General features: G+C 46.7%; 1 protein-coding gene across 1 annotated transcript in view; it reads left to right on the top strand.

Annotated features, from left to right (window-relative positions):
* LOC141273446 (solute carrier family 2, facilitated glucose transporter member 9-like) overlaps window positions 1–18,254 on the top strand; it is a 176,782-nt gene that overhangs the window by 105,474 nt on the left and 53,054 nt on the right. Inside the window, exon 7 of the mRNA XM_073685286.1 lies at window positions 7,504–7,691. Within this exon, the coding sequence (XP_073541387.1) occupies window positions 7,504–7,691 (188 nt within the window). The remainder of the gene's footprint in view (window positions 1–7,503; window positions 7,692–18,254) is intronic.

Raw genomic sequence — 18,254 nt, 5'->3', positions numbered from 1 at the left:
AGTGCTCTGGACGGTACCTGCATTTCCACCAGTAAAAGGTACAGAAGCAAACCGTGTGTGTGTGTCCCCTGTCCTTCCTTGGACCTGGCTGGGTCACCGCCATATCGTGCACCTCGTCAAACATCACTGCCCTGAGGACTAGCTCAACCTGTGGGGATCTACACCATCAAAGCTGCCGTAACACCGGCCTCAGTGAACTGCCGCACCCCTGGTGATCCTCACCAGACACCACAGGTGGCGTCACAAACTTTGACATTTTATTTTCCCCTTTTTTAAGAGAGACCCCAGGGTACGGGCCCGGGAGCCGACCACCGCGACATCCCCCAAGACCAGGCATTAAGGCCCGGGCGCCGAGTAGTCCCCATCCCCTGGGCGCCACCATAGACACGTTTGTGGAATGCAGCAGAGGAGCAGATAAAGGTGGTGGCATTTGTTCAGAGACTCAAACTGGTGATCGGTTCCCTTTTAAGATCTGTCACTGAAATACCCAAATTATGTGACGTTTGGAAATAACGTAATTAAGTTATGTAGGACAGCAATTAAAATCAGCAAAATGTAGTAGAACCTCAGCAGTGAATCTGGGGAATGACTTCTCTAATATTCTGGGGGGCACACTCGGAGCTGTTGTGTCAGTCAGCTTTATTCTCTGTTCTTTGCAATCATGGTATCTCCAGATTGGGCTATTTTGCACTTTCTAAATTGGGAGCACTGTGCCATGATATCGCTGTATCGCACTGCCGCAAGACTTCTGAGCTATAAAGTCTGCCATCTGTCAGGCCCCAGGTGCTTTTAGCTTCACCGCTGGTAGGCCTTGACAGTTTTTATTTTTGGTACAGATGGTAAACAGACAATTTTTTATTGTGGTTAATAAGGTTGTAGTTATAGGACCAAATGATTTTTCTGAGATATACCTGCTCACAGGATTTAAGGAGGCAGCTACTTGAGGAATATAACTGATACTTGCCTATAAAAATCCAGCTTGACAATCACATGATTTAAAATATTAAGCATTTGGTAAAGATCTCTTATTCTAAGATTTCTGTATAACTTTAGTTGCTAATTCATTGCAAATTGGCACCTATGGGTACTATCACTTGAGATTCCGGAGTCCTGATACAACATATGTAGTAATTATCTTATATTGAATGAGAGATTGGGTGGCTCAGTGGTTAGCATTGGATACTATGGTTGCCCCACAAACTTCCATAATATATTAAAAAGTTATTCCGACAATTGTATAATTTTTTGCAAAAAACAGTACATTCATACTTCTTATTACTATGCAGACTAAGTCAAATAAAGTTTCCTTCTTGTACCTTTTGTGTCTTTTTGCATCTATCTGCCCTTTGTGCATCCAGCTCCACATAACTGAATGGGAAGTTCTATTTTTACACTGCTTAAACTACATTATCTACAGTGCTTCTCACCATTATTGGCACCCCTTATTTTTTTTCATAGACTCTACAATATCTTTAGAAATAAATGGAAATGTACCAAAGTTATATCCTCAGGATTTTTTAATTAGTGTTTCAAAGTAATACAAAATAAAACATTGTTTTTCAACTAAGAAACAGAATAAAGAGCATGTTCAGCAATAAAGCCACCCCTAATTAATACTTGGTTGCACACCCTTTGGCATTGCGGACAGCCTCCAAACATTTCTTGTAGCCATCTATAAGCTTCTTGCACTTTTCTCCTACTCTTCCTTTGCAGTTTGTTCAAGCTCTTGAATGTTTGCAGGGTTCTTTTTCCCAATGGCAGATTACAGCTCCCCACAAAGATTTTCAATGGGATGGAGGTCAGGACTCATTGCTGGCCATTTTAAAACAGTCCATTTTCTCCTTTTCAACCATTCATGTGTACTTTTGGATGTGTGCTTTGGGTCATTGTCTTGCTGGATTTTCGACTTAAACCAAGTTTTCTTACACTGGGTAGGACATTTCGCTCTAAAATCTCTTGATAATTCTCTGATTTCATGATTCCTGTGACTCGCTCAAGGCCTCCAGTACCAGACGTGACGCGCCCACTGGGCCGTGGGGTACTCGGTAGCCGGGCCGGTCGGTGCTTGGGGATGTCACAGTGGCAGTGACCCGGTCCCAGGGCGGTCAATTAAAGGGGAAAAGTAAAAGGGGATAAAGGTTTTTAAAGATAATAATGTTCGTGACGCCACCTGTGGTATGTGGCTATATGGAGCCGCCGCTGAGGTGCAGATCCTCTGGAGCTGATGGTGTCGAAGCAGAGTTGGTTCAGCTCTCCACAGGCAGAGCTAAGCTCCAGGGCAGTGTATGATGATGTTACGAGGTAGATGATGTTGGTGAGGTGTAATGCAGGGCTGGTGATGGCGCAGCAATAATTCCAAGACACCGTGGGGTGCAGTATTCAAGGTTTTACTCACAGTTGTTCTAGACTCCAGGTTACAAGGGCCAGTGTGTAACCTCCCACGTCGTCCTGTGTTCACCAGGGAAGGGGTTCAGCAACTCTCAAGCCTCTCAGGAGTACTTAAACGGGACCCCGTTCTACGTTCCTTTCTCGGTCGTCTTTCCTGCGCTGGCTCTCGTCCTCCTGCCCTGCGCCTCACAATCAGTGTCCCAAGCCAGTAGCATTGGGTCTTGTCGGGTGACTTGCAATCCCCCTGGACCCTATGCGGCCACCTTTTCGGTAATGTAATTGTGGTGGTTGGCTGCTGCACCTTTCAAATACAGCAGCCTCCGGTTATCTAGCTGAGCCTGATTATTCTCCACTAGTTTAGGGGTCGGTCCCCTCTGCGGCCTGATCCCTCCATGTCCGTGTAGATTCGGGCGCACGGGTGGCTTCCTGCACTCACCGTGCCCCTGGGATCCCCTCTGTCTCTGGAGCCTTCCCTCTGCTCCCGTCCTCTCTCTCCTGGGCCTCTCTTACTAGGCCCGCTCTCCTCTCTCCTGAGCAGAGCTCATTCTGAGCTGCCACTTCCAACTCTCAATCTGGCTCTCTGAACCCTTTCTAAATGGTTCCCCTTCTTCTTATACTCTTCCTGACGGTGCTCCTCTGAACTACTTCCTCCACCCACACCCACTACATGGTTCCCCCTCTCTTGGTTCCCCCCTTCCAACCAGGGACAGGGCTCAGCAGTGGATAAATGCATCTTGCCCCTTCTGCTGGTCTGGAGTGGTGTAGTGTTGGATGTAGGTGGGTGGGTCCCGGGTAGTACTCCCTCCTTACCTGAGAGTGGGGTACCACACCTCTGGGTGAGATGCAGTACCTCTGTGGTGACTGAACCCACAGGGGTGCCACAGACACAGCAAAGCCACCCAACAGCTTTATGGATCCTCCAACATGCTTAACTGTTGACAAGGTGTTCTTTTCCTTATAAGCTTCATTGCACCGTCTGTAAACAAACTGTTGCTTTGAATTGCCAAAAACCTCTATTTATCGACCATGACAGCACCATGAGAGAGGAGATCCACCCACCAAGGACAGGAAACCTACAGGCTTTAAAGGGGCGGCACCTCTCTCCCTGGTTTCCTGCCCTTGATGGGGTAAACCTGTGACTGGCTTAGCTGTCAAAGATGGAGGTCCGCAGCTGTCCTCGCGGTGGAAGATTCGGTGTCTCACAGTGCACCCCATGGAGCTGAAACCGTAGGAGAAATGATGGCTGTAGAGTGGAGCTCCTGCCTGGGGTTGGCAGCTTCGGCATTGCTTGGCTGAAGAAGCAGGCTGTGGAAGCGGCGCCCCTGCCTGGGGTTTGCAGCTCCAGCACTGCAGTGTGCAGATAATGACCATCCTAAAAAAGTTGGGCTGGGTACTAAATTTAGAAAAATTCAGATTAGTCCCCTCGAAAATTCAGCAGTTTTTGGGGACTATGCTTGACTCAGAAACTGAAGAATGTTATCTCCCGGAAGCTAAGATTAAAAAAATTAGCCAGGCGAAGAAAGCCATAACAAATCCAGTCATGTCCCTTAGGGGGCCAATGTCTCTGTTGGGAACCCTGACATCTTGGATTCCAGGGGTTCTGTGGGCACAATACCACTCCAGGGTTCTACAATGGGATATGTTACATAATGAAGCTTCTCTTAAAGGGCACTTAGAAGGGAAGATGTCCTTAACACCCCGGTCATTGAAATCTTTACAGTGATGGCAGGATGAGATGAACCTATCTCGGAGGGGTACTCTGGGTACTTAGGGTCACTAGAACGATTACCACAGATGCGAGTCCCAGAGGGTAGGGAGCCCATCTGGGGGATATGGTATTTCAGGGGACCTGGTCAGATAGTGAAAAGGGTCTCCCCTCCAATGCAAACGAACTGCTGGCAGTAGACAAGGCGGTAAATGGATTCTTGGTTTTCCTTCAGGGCCAGAATGTAAAGATCCTCTCGGACAATCGAGTTTCGGTAGCCTATGTGAACCACCAGGGGGGGTACATGGTCAAAATCGCTGATGAGAGTGACAGATCATCTCTTCCAGGTTTCAGAAAGTCATCTCCTTTCCTTGACGGCCCTCCATATAAGGGGAAAAGAAAACACCAGAGCAGGTTACCTAAGCCGTTATCCTCTGATGCAAGGGAAGTGGGAACTAAAGCAAGAAGTTTTTTCCCAAATAGTCCGAAGATGGGGCTCTCCGGTGATAGACCTGTTGGCCACAAAATTAAATCGGAAGACAAGGTTTTTCTGTTCCCTGAATCCCAGAGAAAATCAACTAGCTGTGGAGGCTCTCCTGGTACCCTGGGATTTCAGCCTGGTGTATGCCTCCCTACCCCCCCCTCCCATTGGCGCTACTTCCCATGGTCATAAGGAAGATCAGGGAAGACAAGGCGAGGGTTCTGCTGATAGCGCCCTTCTGGCCCAGGAGACCCTGGTTCTCATGTCTGAGGAGCATGTCCATCTCAGATCCTTGGGTCCTACCTGATATTCCATATCTCATCTTCCAGGGTCCGATATTCCATCCGCAAGCAACTGGTCTCCACTTGAGGGCATGGAACTTGAAAGGACGTTGCTAAAACAAAAAGGTTTTTCCCAAAATCTTGTAACCACCCTGATGCATAGCAGGAAACCAGTTACAACCCAGATTTATGCCAGAACCTGGAAACAATTCTTATTCTTTTTTAGGGTTTAGAGTTGACGAGGGGGCACCAATAGGAAAAATCCTGGAATTTCTACAGAAGGGTCTTGAGCTAGGGTTGTCCACCAGCACCCTTAAAGTTCAGGTATCAGCCCTTGGCATCCTATATAGCTGCGATCTAGCAGGTAACTACTGGGTTTCTCGGTTTATCAAGGTGGCTTTTAGGTCCAGACCCATTGTTAAAAACAGTTTGGTCCCTTAGAATCTAAATTTGGTTCTAACAGTCTTGACTAGCTTGCCGTTTGAGCCAATAGAGTCAGCAACACTTGCTCTCCCTTAAAGCAGCTTTACTAATAGCCTTAACGTCGGCCAGGAGGATTAGTGACATTCAGGCCCTGTCTATAGCCTCGCCATTTATGAAAATCTTGGACGACAGAGTGATTTTTAGGCCAGATCCTGCCTATCTCCCTAAAGTTGCCACTCGCTTCCACAGGCCACAGGAAGTCACCCTACCCTCCTTTTGTCCCAATACAAATAATCAGAAAGAGGCGCAATTACATACGTTGGATGTGGGAAGATGTGTGGTTAGGTACTTTTCAGTCACCAAGGACTTCAGGAAAGATAGCTCATTGTTTACACCCTACCAAGGGTCTAGGAAAGGGTCTAAAGTCACAAAGTTCACCATAGCTAGATGGATTAGGGAGGCCATTTCTCTAGCATACACATCTAGCGGAGAGGACGTGCCAGAAAGTTTGAAGGCTCATTTCACCCGGCTGTGGCGACCTTCTGGGCTGAGAAGACTGGTTTCTCAATAGAAGACATATGTAAGGCTGCTACCTGGTCCTCTCCCTCTACGTTCTTTACTTTTTGACAAAGATCAGTCGTTCATTTTTATGTCTTTTCTTCAGCAATGGTTTCTTCCTTGGCCTTTGCTCATAAAGCTCTGCTTGGTTTAGTGTACGGCGTATGATACTTGTTGAAACCATGACCCCAGACTGTTCCAGGTTGGCCTTCAGGTCTTTGGATGTTTGACTTGGTGTTTTTTCCACCATTCGCACCAACTTTCAAAGATGTCTCTTGTTAATTTTCCTCTTTCCCCCCTGTACAGGGAGGTTCTTGACTGTTCCATGCTTGGAAAATTTCTTAATAGCATTGCACACTTTTGACATTGGGATACCAAGGCCTTTGGAGATGGCCTTATACCCTTTGGAAGTCTTCTGTTTGCTAATAATAGCAGTTTTGATGTCCTCACACAACTCCTTTGTCTTCACCATTGTGACAAAGGAACAGGGCCTACCATGTGGCTTTTTAAAACACTGAAGTCATCATTCATTGGCTAATTCATGTCACATGGGCAACAACAATTAATCACAGGTGAATCTCTTTTGTGATTTACCACAGGCCAGTCAAAATGTGTTTCCAAACTAAATTAATGTAAAGGGTGCCAATACCAGTATCACAGCAAGCTTTAAGTTTTTCAATTTTTCCCTCCCATTGTTTTTGGTTTTAAATTATTGTTTATCATTTGCTCTTTTGTTGTATTTAACACAAGTTCTCTATACAAAATAACTGTTTCACTTGATTCATTTTTTTCAGGCGATATTCCACATTATTTACTTAAACTTCATGGGTGCCAATAACGATGAGAAGGACTGTAGCAGCACCCTGCTTCTCCTCAGTGCTGCAGCCCCCTCACTCCCTCTCCTGCATTTTAGTGACTATCCCCCCACTCTGAGACTGAGTACTGTTCAGGACCAAACAGTGCACATAAGCAAAGAGTGTTTTGTAAAGGTAAAATACACTCTATAAAAGTGCTGGAGGCAGAAAATAGCTATGCAGGCAAGAAACCTGCTGAGAGACACTGCACTGTGCATGATGGACCAGGAGAAGTGAAATTACAACATGTTTCCAGTGGCAACTGGAGGGTAAATAGAGCCTCGAGGGACTTTTTTGGGGGGTGAGATGTGCAAAACAGGACAGATTTAAAAATGAGTTATGTTGGCACAAATAAGTAAATATATGTGTACTTTATTACAAGACCGCATTGTTATTTTGGGAATAACCCTTTAAAAGGAAACTGTCACCAAGTTTTTTCCATATAAAGTAGGGACAACACCTGTAAGCCCTATGTGACAGCATTCTAGAATGCTGTCTATATGTCCCCAGTGCGCTCTCCATAAAACTAAATATGGCTTTGATTCTACTTGCCTATGGAGCAGCCTTATCCGATGGGCATCGCTGTTCTTGATCTGGCGCCTCCTCTTTTCTTGTTTCGTGTGGATGGTGTGTTCTAAGTTATCCACATAGTTTCCTCTGCATTGCGCTCATACGCAGGAGTACTTCTGTTGGCCCTGCTGAGGGCAAAGCAAAGTACTGTAATGCACATGTTCGGGGAAAGCCCTAAGAGCGCAGGCGAATGTGCAGTACAGTACTTTGCTCTTTAATATATCTTTATTTTCTTTATTTCAGCTCTTCGGTGTTTTCTTGGAGAGTATGATGTCCATGATGTTATTGAGGAAATGCAGGAAGAGCAGCAGTCTCTAACTTCAGTGGATACTGTTTCTGTGTGTCAGCTATTAAGGGACCACACCTTGTTCTGGCAGATTCTGTCTGTGGTTGTGATCAATATGGGTATGCAGCTGTCTGGAATTGATGCAGTAAGTATCGCATTAATAAATTCTGGGGGCCAGACCTTTACCTTTACAAAATGATCATAATCAAGAATTTATTTATGGAATGGCCAAATAGTGTTTGCGATAGGATTTTATTGACCCTGATGGGTTGGATATATCACATGGTTACCTTATTACTAGAAAAATGTCATTTTTATGTTATTATATGCCATAATATTATATACTGTATTTAATCTTTACTGCCAGAGGTATGCAAATGCTAGGTGATATCATAACCTTTTCATTAACGTATGCACTCTTTTTTTGCTAGATGCATTACTACAGATTTATAATATGAAATTGCCTCTTCAGAGAGGACTTGAACTCTAGTGCCACCTATTGGAGGTATCAATCTTAAACGTCAATATCAACCCTTTAATGAGCCTTGTAATATGACTTAGGATTAAAGCCAAATCAGGAACTCCATTTGCAGACACGTGTTTTGGGGTGTTACCCCTCCACAGTGCAAAGCAGGAGATCTGATTTGGCTGTATGAGATGCCTCTGACTGAGGTCTAAAGGGTAAGTCAGAAGCCTCTCATATAGCCAAATCACATCTCTTTCTTTGCACTGAGGAGGGGCAACACCCTGAAACACGTGTTGGGAGATTGAGATTCTGGTTTTGTTTTTATCCTAAGTCATGTGGCAAAGCTCGTTAAAGGGTTGATACAAACATTTAGGATTGCTACTTCCAATTGGTGGCACTAGAGTTCAAGTCCCCTTCCTCTTTGAAGAGACTATTTGCATATTTATTTCCCCATAGGAGCATTGCATGGCCTGTAAGTCTCCTTTCACTGGCATGCCATGCATGTTACTCTCCACAAGGGGTGACGTTATCCCTTTTAACGACAGATTTATAAAAAAAATTGAAGTAAGATGCATGAGTGATGCAAGTAACTGAAATTAATGCTAACAAGCTTATGGTAGATAACCCCTGGGTAAAATAATGCTTAAGCAGGGTGAGACTGGGTAGCTGTGATGTAGTCAAAAGTGCTGCTTACCAAGAGTGAGGGTTACATGAGATGGCTGGGTTACGGGGCAGTGTAGGACCAGTGCCATTACAGCGATCTGTCCTGATAATGTTAAAGAGAGCAAGCGTTCCTCTTTTCCACTAGTAGAGGTCAAACACATATAATGCAGATATGAAGAAGGAGGAGACACTATGCAACAGAAGAGAAACCCTTGCACCATAGCTAGCCTGCAAGTGGGAGTGATTAGCACTCTAAATTAACTACCCCAGGGCTTTAGAGAGGACAACAGAGAAGCATGCAAAAGTTCCAACCTGAACTACAGTTGGTGTAGCCTTTTCCAGGTAAGAGTTCCAGGTTTTTCCAGGTAAACAGCCCACCTGCGTGAAAATACCAATATTAGGCCACATTCCCACCTTCAGTATTATGTGAAGAAACGGCACCAGGGGGGCCCCGCAGAATCCCGCTGTCACCGCTTCTTCCGGTGGATCCTCACCCTGCCACCCGCCTGACGTCACACTACTCCAGACAGAGCACGTGATACCCCCTCAAGGACGCGTAGGCCAGATCGGCACAGTTCTACACCGTCACCTCCTGTCCACACAGGTACAGAGAGGCACCAGGGAGTGGGACAAAGTGGTCCACTCAGATGCTGACGTGGCCCCACACTCTCCCACATTCTCGACAGGCTGAGAGGCTCTTTCACTACTCCAGTGAAGCAGAGCCTTGTAGGCCTCGTTAGAGCTGTCACCAGTTTCTATTTGATATAACAGACTTATTTCGGGCTGGAAACCAGCCCGGTAGCGCGTTCGTTGGACCAAACAACAGACGTAGGGTTCGTGGATGGAGATACAAGAAGAGCCCAAGATTAAAATTATATATTTAATCGCCATAAGGGCTCACTAAGCAATCTACTATATACACAAGGTTATACATATACAGTGGTCAGAGTTACAAATACAAAAGCATGGTACAGCAAGCATAACAGATCTTAAAGTCAGTTACCGGTAGATGGAACGCATGGCTCGGGGGATCGTCAACCACATGAGGAAGGTTTTGGACTCGGCTTGGTTGCTGGACTTCTCCCACACTTCTTGATGTCACGAGCTTCCCCAGGAAAAGACAATAGGCTTTTGGCTACAAAGATCTTCAAACTCTCTGGGAACTCCCACTCCCGCCCTCCGGCTCAACCCCAAGTCTCCACACCTGTTCCTTCCTAGCTAAGGGACTCCAAGAACTAAAGTGGCCCATACCTCCTTACTGGAAGGTCCCAGGGAACCGGTTCTGGTGTCAACGGACCTGCATGGGCCCCTGCTACGTGTGGAAACCAAACACACTGGTTTTAGGAGGTTCCAAAAGGCTGGGACATGTATCTCCTCGTCCCTACATGCTAGATTGGGCTAGGATGCAGTCTGGCATTCGCTATCTCCCCCTGAGTTAGAAAATCCATTTTGTGAAGAGCTGGGACATATAGTTCTCCCACAACTCGGTATTGAAATATAGTACCTTAACAAAACAGCATTCTGTGTCTGGAAACCTGACAACCAGGGCACATGTGATTATTCTAGAATATTCTTCACACCTCCCCCCTTTAGAGGGCGCTAGGGGGCAGCATCACTCGGTGTTCCCCCACGCGCCCATCCACAGCTTCCCCTTGTTGGGATAAGCCGTTGGCATTGCCATGCTCGCGGCCCTTTCTGTGGCGAATGGCAGCCTCCCATTCGTTCCGGACACGGTGTGTAACCAGCCGAGGGAGTTGTGGTCTGTTTCCACGGTGAACTGGCGTCTGTACAAGTATGACTGCAGACGCTGCAGGGCCCAAACAATTGCCAGACATTCCTTTTCCATCGTGGAATAGGCCACCTCCCTCGGCAGGAGCTTCTGGCTCAGTTACAAAGCGGGGTGTTCATGGCCCGTAGAATCGACCTGGCTGACCACCGCACCGAGGCCAAAGTCACTGGCGTCGGTGTGCACTACAAACGGTCACATGAAGTCGGCTGCCTCTAGTACCGGGGAGCTAGAAAGGGCGGTCTTCAGTGCCCGGAAGGCCGTCTCACAGTCATTTGTCAAATCAACTGCGGAGGGTAGCTTCCTCTTGGTGAGGTCCGTCAGGGGCTTTGCCAGGCTACTATAGTGAGGGACGAACCTCCTGTAGTACCCGGCGGTGCCCAGGAAGGACATCACCTGTTTCTTGGTCCTGGGGAGTGAGCCAGGATGCGATGGCATCCACCTTCCCGGGCTCTGGCTTCAGAGCGCCCCCACCTACCCATTATCCCAGGTAGTAGACCTCACTCATACCCAGCTGGCACTTTTCCAGCTTAATGGTCAAGCCTGCCCGTTGGATCAGCCCGAGCACCTGAGCCTGATGCTCTAGGTGATCCTCCCAGGTGGGACTGAAGATGTCAGTGTCATCCATGTACGCGGCCGCATTCCCCTTGAGTCCCTTGAGCAGCGTGTTGAACATCCGCTGAAAAGTGGCAGGGGCATTCTTCATGCCGAAAGACATCACCGTGGACTCGTACAGTCCGAATGGGGTGATAAAGGCAGAGCGTTCCCATGCCTCGGTGTTAGGGGAATCTGCCAATATTCCCTGCTCAGATCCATGATGGTCAGGTACTTATCCCCGGCCAGCTGATCGAGCAGGTCATCGATGTGCGGCATTGGGTACGCATCGGTGACCGTGACAGCGCTGAGCCCACTGTAGTCCACGTAGAATCGGGTTGTCCGGTCCTTCTTTGGGTCGAGGAGCACAGGCAAGGCCCAAGCACTGCTGGAGGGTTGGATGACACCCAGCTTCAGCATCTCCTCAATCTCCTGGCGCATGTGCTGCTGCACTTCCAGGGAGACCCGATATGCTGAGCGCCAGATTGGGGAGTGATTCCCGGTGTCCACATGATGGACAACCAACTCTGTCCTTCCAGGCTTGTTTCTGAACAAATCCCGGAAGGGGTGCAGGGTTGTCCACAGCTGGGACCGTTGGTCTGACAACAGCTGATGGCAAACCTCCACGTCCTCGATGGTCCCACCCGCCCTGGCCTGGGCGATCATGTCCGGGAGGGTCTCCGCCTCTCCCTCCTCTGGCAGATTGCATACGGAAATGGCGCAGGCCTCCCGTTCATGATGTGCCTTCAGCCTTCCCCGGGCGTGGTCCAGGGTGACTAGGTACGTCACGGCATTGAGTTGCTGGTGCATGAGGTACGAGCCTTCCCAGGCCGCCTGAAGCTTGTCCTGGGGTACGGGGACCAGTACCCACACCTTTTAACCCACCTGGTAGGTCCTCTCATAATCATTCTGGTCGTACCATCGCTTCTGGTCGGCCTGGGCTCGCGTCATATTGTTGTGCACCAGATGCGCCAAGGCCTGCATTTTGTCACCGAAGTGCAGGACCTATTCGGTGATCGACACTCCAGGGGTGGCTAAGTACCCTTCCCAGACCTTCACCAGAGTCAGAGGGCCCCGTGCACGCCGGCCATACAGGAGCTCAAAGGGGGAGGAGCTCAAAGGGGGAGGACCCCGTTGAGGCCTGTGGAACCTCCTGGTAGGCAAATAGCAGGTGTGGGAGGTACCGCTCCCAGTTGCACCCGTGGCAGTTGTCCAACATCTTAAGCATCTGCTTGAAGGTGCCATTGAACCGTTCGCACAGGTCATTGGTCTGTGGGTCACCAGATGTTGCACTTGTATTTGCTTACAGAGGGACTCCATCAGCTGCGACATGAACTGGGTCCCCAGGTCGGTGAGCATTTTCTGGGGAAAACCCACTCGGGAGAAAATCTCCAGTAAGGCGGTGGCCACCTTGTCGGCCCGAATGGACGACAAGGCTACCGCTTCCGGGTGGCATAGTCCACTACTTTCAGTATGAATCGTTTCCCAGAGCTGCTGGGAGTGGCTATCAGGCCAACCAAATTCACAGCTACTCTCCTGAAAGGCTCTTCAATGATGGGCAGAGTTACCAGTGAGGCTTTGGGGCGCCACCCCGCCTTCCCCACTCTCTTGCAGGTGTCACAAGAACGACAGTAGGCAGTCACCTCGGCCCCCATCCTTGGCCAGTAGAAATGCTGGGCTAACCTGGCCTTGGTCTTATGGATCCCTAGATGTCCGGCCATCGGAATCTCGTGCGCCATCTGCAACAACTCCGCCCAGAATGGATAGGCTACCACTAACTGTCGGTCCCTGGGCCACACCTCCGGTGAACCTCGCTGGACTGTTACCTGGTACAGCCGTCCCTGATCCCAGACCACCCGCTCAAGGTCTGAGTCCGAGGGAGGCTGTGCCGCCTTCTCCTTAAGAGCTCTCAGGCCCTGTGCCCACGTAGCGTTTTTGTAGCATTTTTATGTCCGCGAAAACGCCGCAAAAAAACGCTTGTAAAACAGTCTGCCATGCAAAGCAATGTGAATTCGGATGTGCTGTGCACATGATGCGCTAAGTAGCTCGCCGAATTTCACATTGCGTTGCAAAACGCTGCGTGACCATTTCTACTGCGATTACGCTGCAAATTCGCGGCCATTGAGGAACATTGAAGCGCAGCAAACCCGCAGGTATATGTGGATTTGCTGCGTTTTAATTAAATTCAATGGCCACGAATTTGCTGCGGAATCGCAGTGCTTGTGGTACCCGGGATGAAGGGGAGACTACAACTCCTCTTCATCCGGGCTACCATGCGGTGAAAAAAAAGAAATAAAAAAGATAAAAATAAAAAAAACATGTATACTCACATCTCCAGTCTGCTCCCAGCGGCGTCCTCTCTCTTCGGCGTCCCGCGGTGTACTGGCAGGGCCTGCGGTGACGTCTTTTAGTCAGCTGATGGTCACATGACAGCTGACGTCAGCGGTCAGGTGATGGTCATGTGACCATCAGCTGACTAAATGGCGTCACCGCAGGTCCTGCAAGTAGACCGCGGGACGCCGAAGAGAGTGGACGCTGCTGGGAGCAGACCGGTAGAGGTGAGTAGACAGTTTTTTTTTATTTCATAGAATCATAGAATGGTAGAGTTGGAGGGGACCTCCTGGGTCATCTGGTCCAACCCCCTGCTCAAAGCAGGATTCACTAAATCATCTCAGGCAGATTTCTGTCCAGCCTCTGTTTGAAGACGTCCATTGAAGGGGAACTCACCACCTCTCGTGGCAGCCTGTTCCACTCATTAATCACCCTAACTGTCAAAAAGTTTTTTCTAATATCTAATCTGTGTCTCCTCCCATTTAGTTTCATCCCATTGCTTCTAGTCTTTCCTTGTGCAAATGAGAATAAAGATGATCCTTCTACAATGTGACAGCCCTTGACATATTTGTAGACAGCTATTAAGTCTCCTCTCAGTCTTCTTTTTTGCAAGCTAAACATTCCCAAATCCTGCAACCGTTCCTCATAGGACATGGTTTGCAGACCAGTCACCATTCTGGTCGCTCTTCTCTGAACTTGCTCCAGTTTGTCTATGTCTTTTTTAAAATGTGGTGCCCAAAACTGTACACAGTATTCCAGATGAGGTCTGACCAAAGAGGAGTAAAGACCGATAATGACTTCACGTGATCTAGACTGTATGCTTCTGTTAATACATCCCAGAATTGTATTTGCCTTTTTTGCTGCTGCATCACACTGTTGACTCATGTTCAGTCTATGATCTATTAGTATACCTAAGTCTTTTTCACATGTACTGTTGCTTAGCTCTATTCCTCCCATTCTGTATATGCTTTTTTCATTTTTATTGCCCAGATGTAGTACTTTGCATTTTTCCCTGTTAAAAAACATTCTGTTGGTTGCTGCCCACTGCTCCAGTTTATTTAGGTCTTTTTGAATCCTCTCTCTCTCTTCGCTAGTATTAGCTATCCCTCCTAGCTTTGTGTCATCAGCAAATTTAATCAGTTTACCCTCAATTCCTTCATCTAAATCATTGATAAAGATGTTGAACAATACAGGTCCCAGGACGGAGCCCTGTGGTACCCCACTTGAGACATTCATCCAGCTGGATGTGAAGCCATTTACAACCACCCTTTGAGTCCGATCACTAAGCCAGTTATGAATCCACCTAACAGTTGCCTGGTCCATTGCATACTTGGTCATTTTTTCAATAAGGATGGTGTGAGATACTTTGTCAAATGCTTTGCTGAAGTCAAGATATACTATATCTACAGCATTTCCCTGATCCACCCAGTCAGTGATTCTGTCATAGAAGGAAATTAAGTTAGTCTGACATGACTTGTTAGTTACAAACCCATGCTGACTCTGGTTAATCACTTCATTCTTATCCAGGTACTTACATACATGTTGTTTAATAATTTGTTCAAAGATCTTTCCTGGTATAGAAGTCAGACTCACCGGCCTATAGTTCCCTGGGTCCACCTTCTTCCCCTTTTTGAAGATAGGAACAACATTTGCTCTTCTCCAGTCTTCTGGGACTTCTCCTGTTCTCCAAGAATTTTCAAAGATTATGGAGAGTGGTTCTAAAATTTCTTCTACGATCTCCTTCAGTACTCTGGGGTGTAATTCATCTGGACCTGGAGACTTGAACTCATTTATGTTAGCTAAATATTCCCTCACAATCTTTCTGTTTACAGATAACTTGGATTCCTCTATTCCTTTAAAAGGACAGTGAAGATCAGTTGATGTTACATTTTCTTTCTGAGAGAAAACAGATGCAAAATAGGAGTTAAAAAGTTCGGCCTTCTCAACATCCTCTCTTACCATTTCTCCATTTTCATCCTGTAAAAATCCTATAGCATCTTTGACTTTTCTTTTACTTTTGACATACCCCCAAAATCCTTTTTTATTGCTTTTGACATTTCTTGCAAGCCTTAATTCATTGTCCGCTTTAGCTAACCTGATACGAGCCCTGCAGGATCTGCAGACTGCATTATAATCTTCTTTAGATATGCCTCCTTCTTTCCATTTGATAAACATTTCTTTCTTTCTTTTTAGCATGTGTTTAAGTTCTGTGTTCATCCATCCTGGTTTCCTTAAATGCTTCCCATTCTTCCTACTTTTCGGGATTGTTAACGATTGTGCTTTGAGAATCTCATTTTTAAAAATTTCCCATCCTTCCTGGACATTTTTGTCCTTAAGGAAATCCAGCCATTGGATCCCTCCTATTCTCTTTCTGAGACTCTTAAAATCTGCCTTTCTAAAATCTAACCTTGAAGTTTGAGTCTTCACATGTCTTCCTCCTCTAGTTATCCAAAATTCTATAATAGCATGATCGCTGCCTCCTAGGGACCCAGCCACCTTTACCTCCTCAACCATTTCCTCCCTGTTTATAAGGATTAGATCCAAAGTAGCAGATCCCCTTGTTTTCTCCCCTACCTTTTGGAAGATAAAGTTGTCAGCAAGAGAGGATAAGAATTTGCTTGACCTGTTAGTTTTACTTGAGAGAGATTCCCAACAAATGTCTGGATAGTTGAAATCTCCCATGACCACTACGTCATATTTTTTGGAGAACTTGGTCATTTGATACATAAAGAGTTCATCCATATCTTCAGCTTGCCCAGGTGGCCTGTAGTAAATGCCTACAATGGTGTCCTTTCCGTTGTTCTCTCCTTGTATTCTTACCCAAACATTTTCCACAGAACTCCCAGTCTCTGAAGTTTCAATCTCTGTGCAGATATACGCTTTTCTAACATACAATGCGACACCTCCTCCTCGTTTATCAAGTCTGTTTCTTGCAAATAAGTTGTATCCTTTTAGCCTTGTATTCCAATTATGTGTATCGTCCCACCAAGTTTCAGTGATTCCAATGACATCATATTCCTTTTCCTGCATTAGTAGTTCCAATTCTCCTTGTTTGTTGCCCATGCTTTGTGCATTTGTATAAAAACATTTTAGTTTGTGATTGGTTTCTCTTCCTCCCATATTTTTATTATTTAAATTGTTTTGTCTTTGTTCTTCCTTTCCACTTCCAGTAGCAGAGATCTCAATAGTATTTGTCAGCTGTATGGCTTTTTCTGGCCTTTTGCTTACCTTCCCACATTGTTCTAGTTTAAAGCTCTCCTGATGAGTGTAGCAAGGCGACTTCCAAATACACGTTTTCCAGTCTTCGTAAGGTGCACCCCATCTCTAGCAAGTAGTCCATCATATAGGTAATTCATTCCGTGATCCAGAAATCCAAATCCTTGTTGAAGGCACCATCGACGTAGCCAGTTGTTCACCTGTAGAATCTTATTCCACCTCATTGTTCCATGGCCATCCATTGGGAGGATGGATGAGAAGACCACCTGCGCTCCCAATTCTTTCACTTTCTTGCCTAAGTCTTCAAAGTCACTGCAGATGGTTTCCAGGTCCTTTCTTGCGGTGTCATTTGTCCCCACATGTATTAGCAGGAATGGGTAGTGATCTGTAGGTCTGAAGAGTCTTGATATCCTGTCAGACACATCTTTAATTTTTGCTCCTGGAAGACAGCACATTTCTCTTGAGGTTATGTCTGGTCTGCGGATAGCGGCCTCTGTTCCTCTTAGCAGGGAATCCCCCATGACCACCACTCTCCGTTTTTTCTTCACAACATTCTTCTTTCTCCATCCAGGAGGATTCTGAGGGCTTACAAGGTTATTCATTGCTGGCAAAGTCTTATTTTGCTGCATTTCTTCATGGTTCTCCTGCGTGAGAGCCTGGTACTGGTTCCTGAGCAGTATGGGTGCTGACGGCCTCTCGATCCTCCTGCTTCTGTGGGTCACATGCTTCCATTCCTCTGTTTCATCAGGTGCAGTTCGAATTTCTTCTCTTTCTGAATCATGAAGAGATAATTCTGCTCTGTCTAAGAACTCTTCACCTTCCTTAATGATTTTCAAGGTAGTTAACCTCTCTTCTAGATTTCGCAACTTTTCCTCCAACAGGGACACAAGCTTGCATTTCTGGCATGTGAAGTTTGGCTTTTCCACTGGCAAGTCTGTGAACATGTAGCAGGATATGCAGCTCACCAAATGGCTCCTGGACTCTTCCATGTTCTTACTGTTAATGTTCTGAAAACAGTGAAAAAAAGCTTCAAAATGCGCGCGCCTCCCGGCGCGCGGTTTACCGATGTCCTCTTTTCAGCTCCAACAGCCAAAATCCAGTGTTCTTTGAGCTCGCGGAGACTCTTCACTTACTCCAAAATGCAGTGGGAATATGCAAATTATCTCCTCAGGACTCCTCCCCCGGTTTACCGATGTCCTCTTTTCAGCTCCAACAGCCAAAATCCAGTGTTCTTTGAGCTCGCGGAGACTCTTCACTTACCCCAAAATGCAGTGGGAATATGCAAATTATCTACTCAGGACTCCTCCACCGGTTTACCGATGTCCTCTTTTCAGCTCCAACAGCCAAAATCCAGTGTTCTTTGAGCTCACGGAGACTCTTCACTTACCCCAAAATGCAGTGAGAATATGCAAATTATCTCCTCAGGACTCCTCCCCTGGTTTACCGATGTCCTCTTTTCAGCTCCAACAGCCAAAATCCAGTGTTCTTTGAGCTCGCGGAGACTCTTCACTTACCCCAAAATGCAGTGGGAATATGCAAATTATCTCCTCAGGACTCCTCCCCTGGTTTACTGATGTCCTCTTTTCAGCTCCAACAGCCAAAATCCAGTGTTCTGTGAGCTCGCGGAGACTCTTCACTTACCCCAAAATGCA

This window comes from Phyllobates terribilis, unplaced genomic scaffold (genome assembly GCF_046119375.1).
Source record: "Phyllobates terribilis strain yellow unplaced genomic scaffold, ASM4611937v1 Scaffold_5__5_contigs__length_657084704, whole genome shotgun sequence".
NCBI classification, from domain to species: Eukaryota; Metazoa; Chordata; class Amphibia; order Anura; family Dendrobatidae; genus Phyllobates; species Phyllobates terribilis.
Note: the sequence above shows the minus strand (reverse complement) of the source record. Positions and strands in the feature narration are given on the sequence as shown.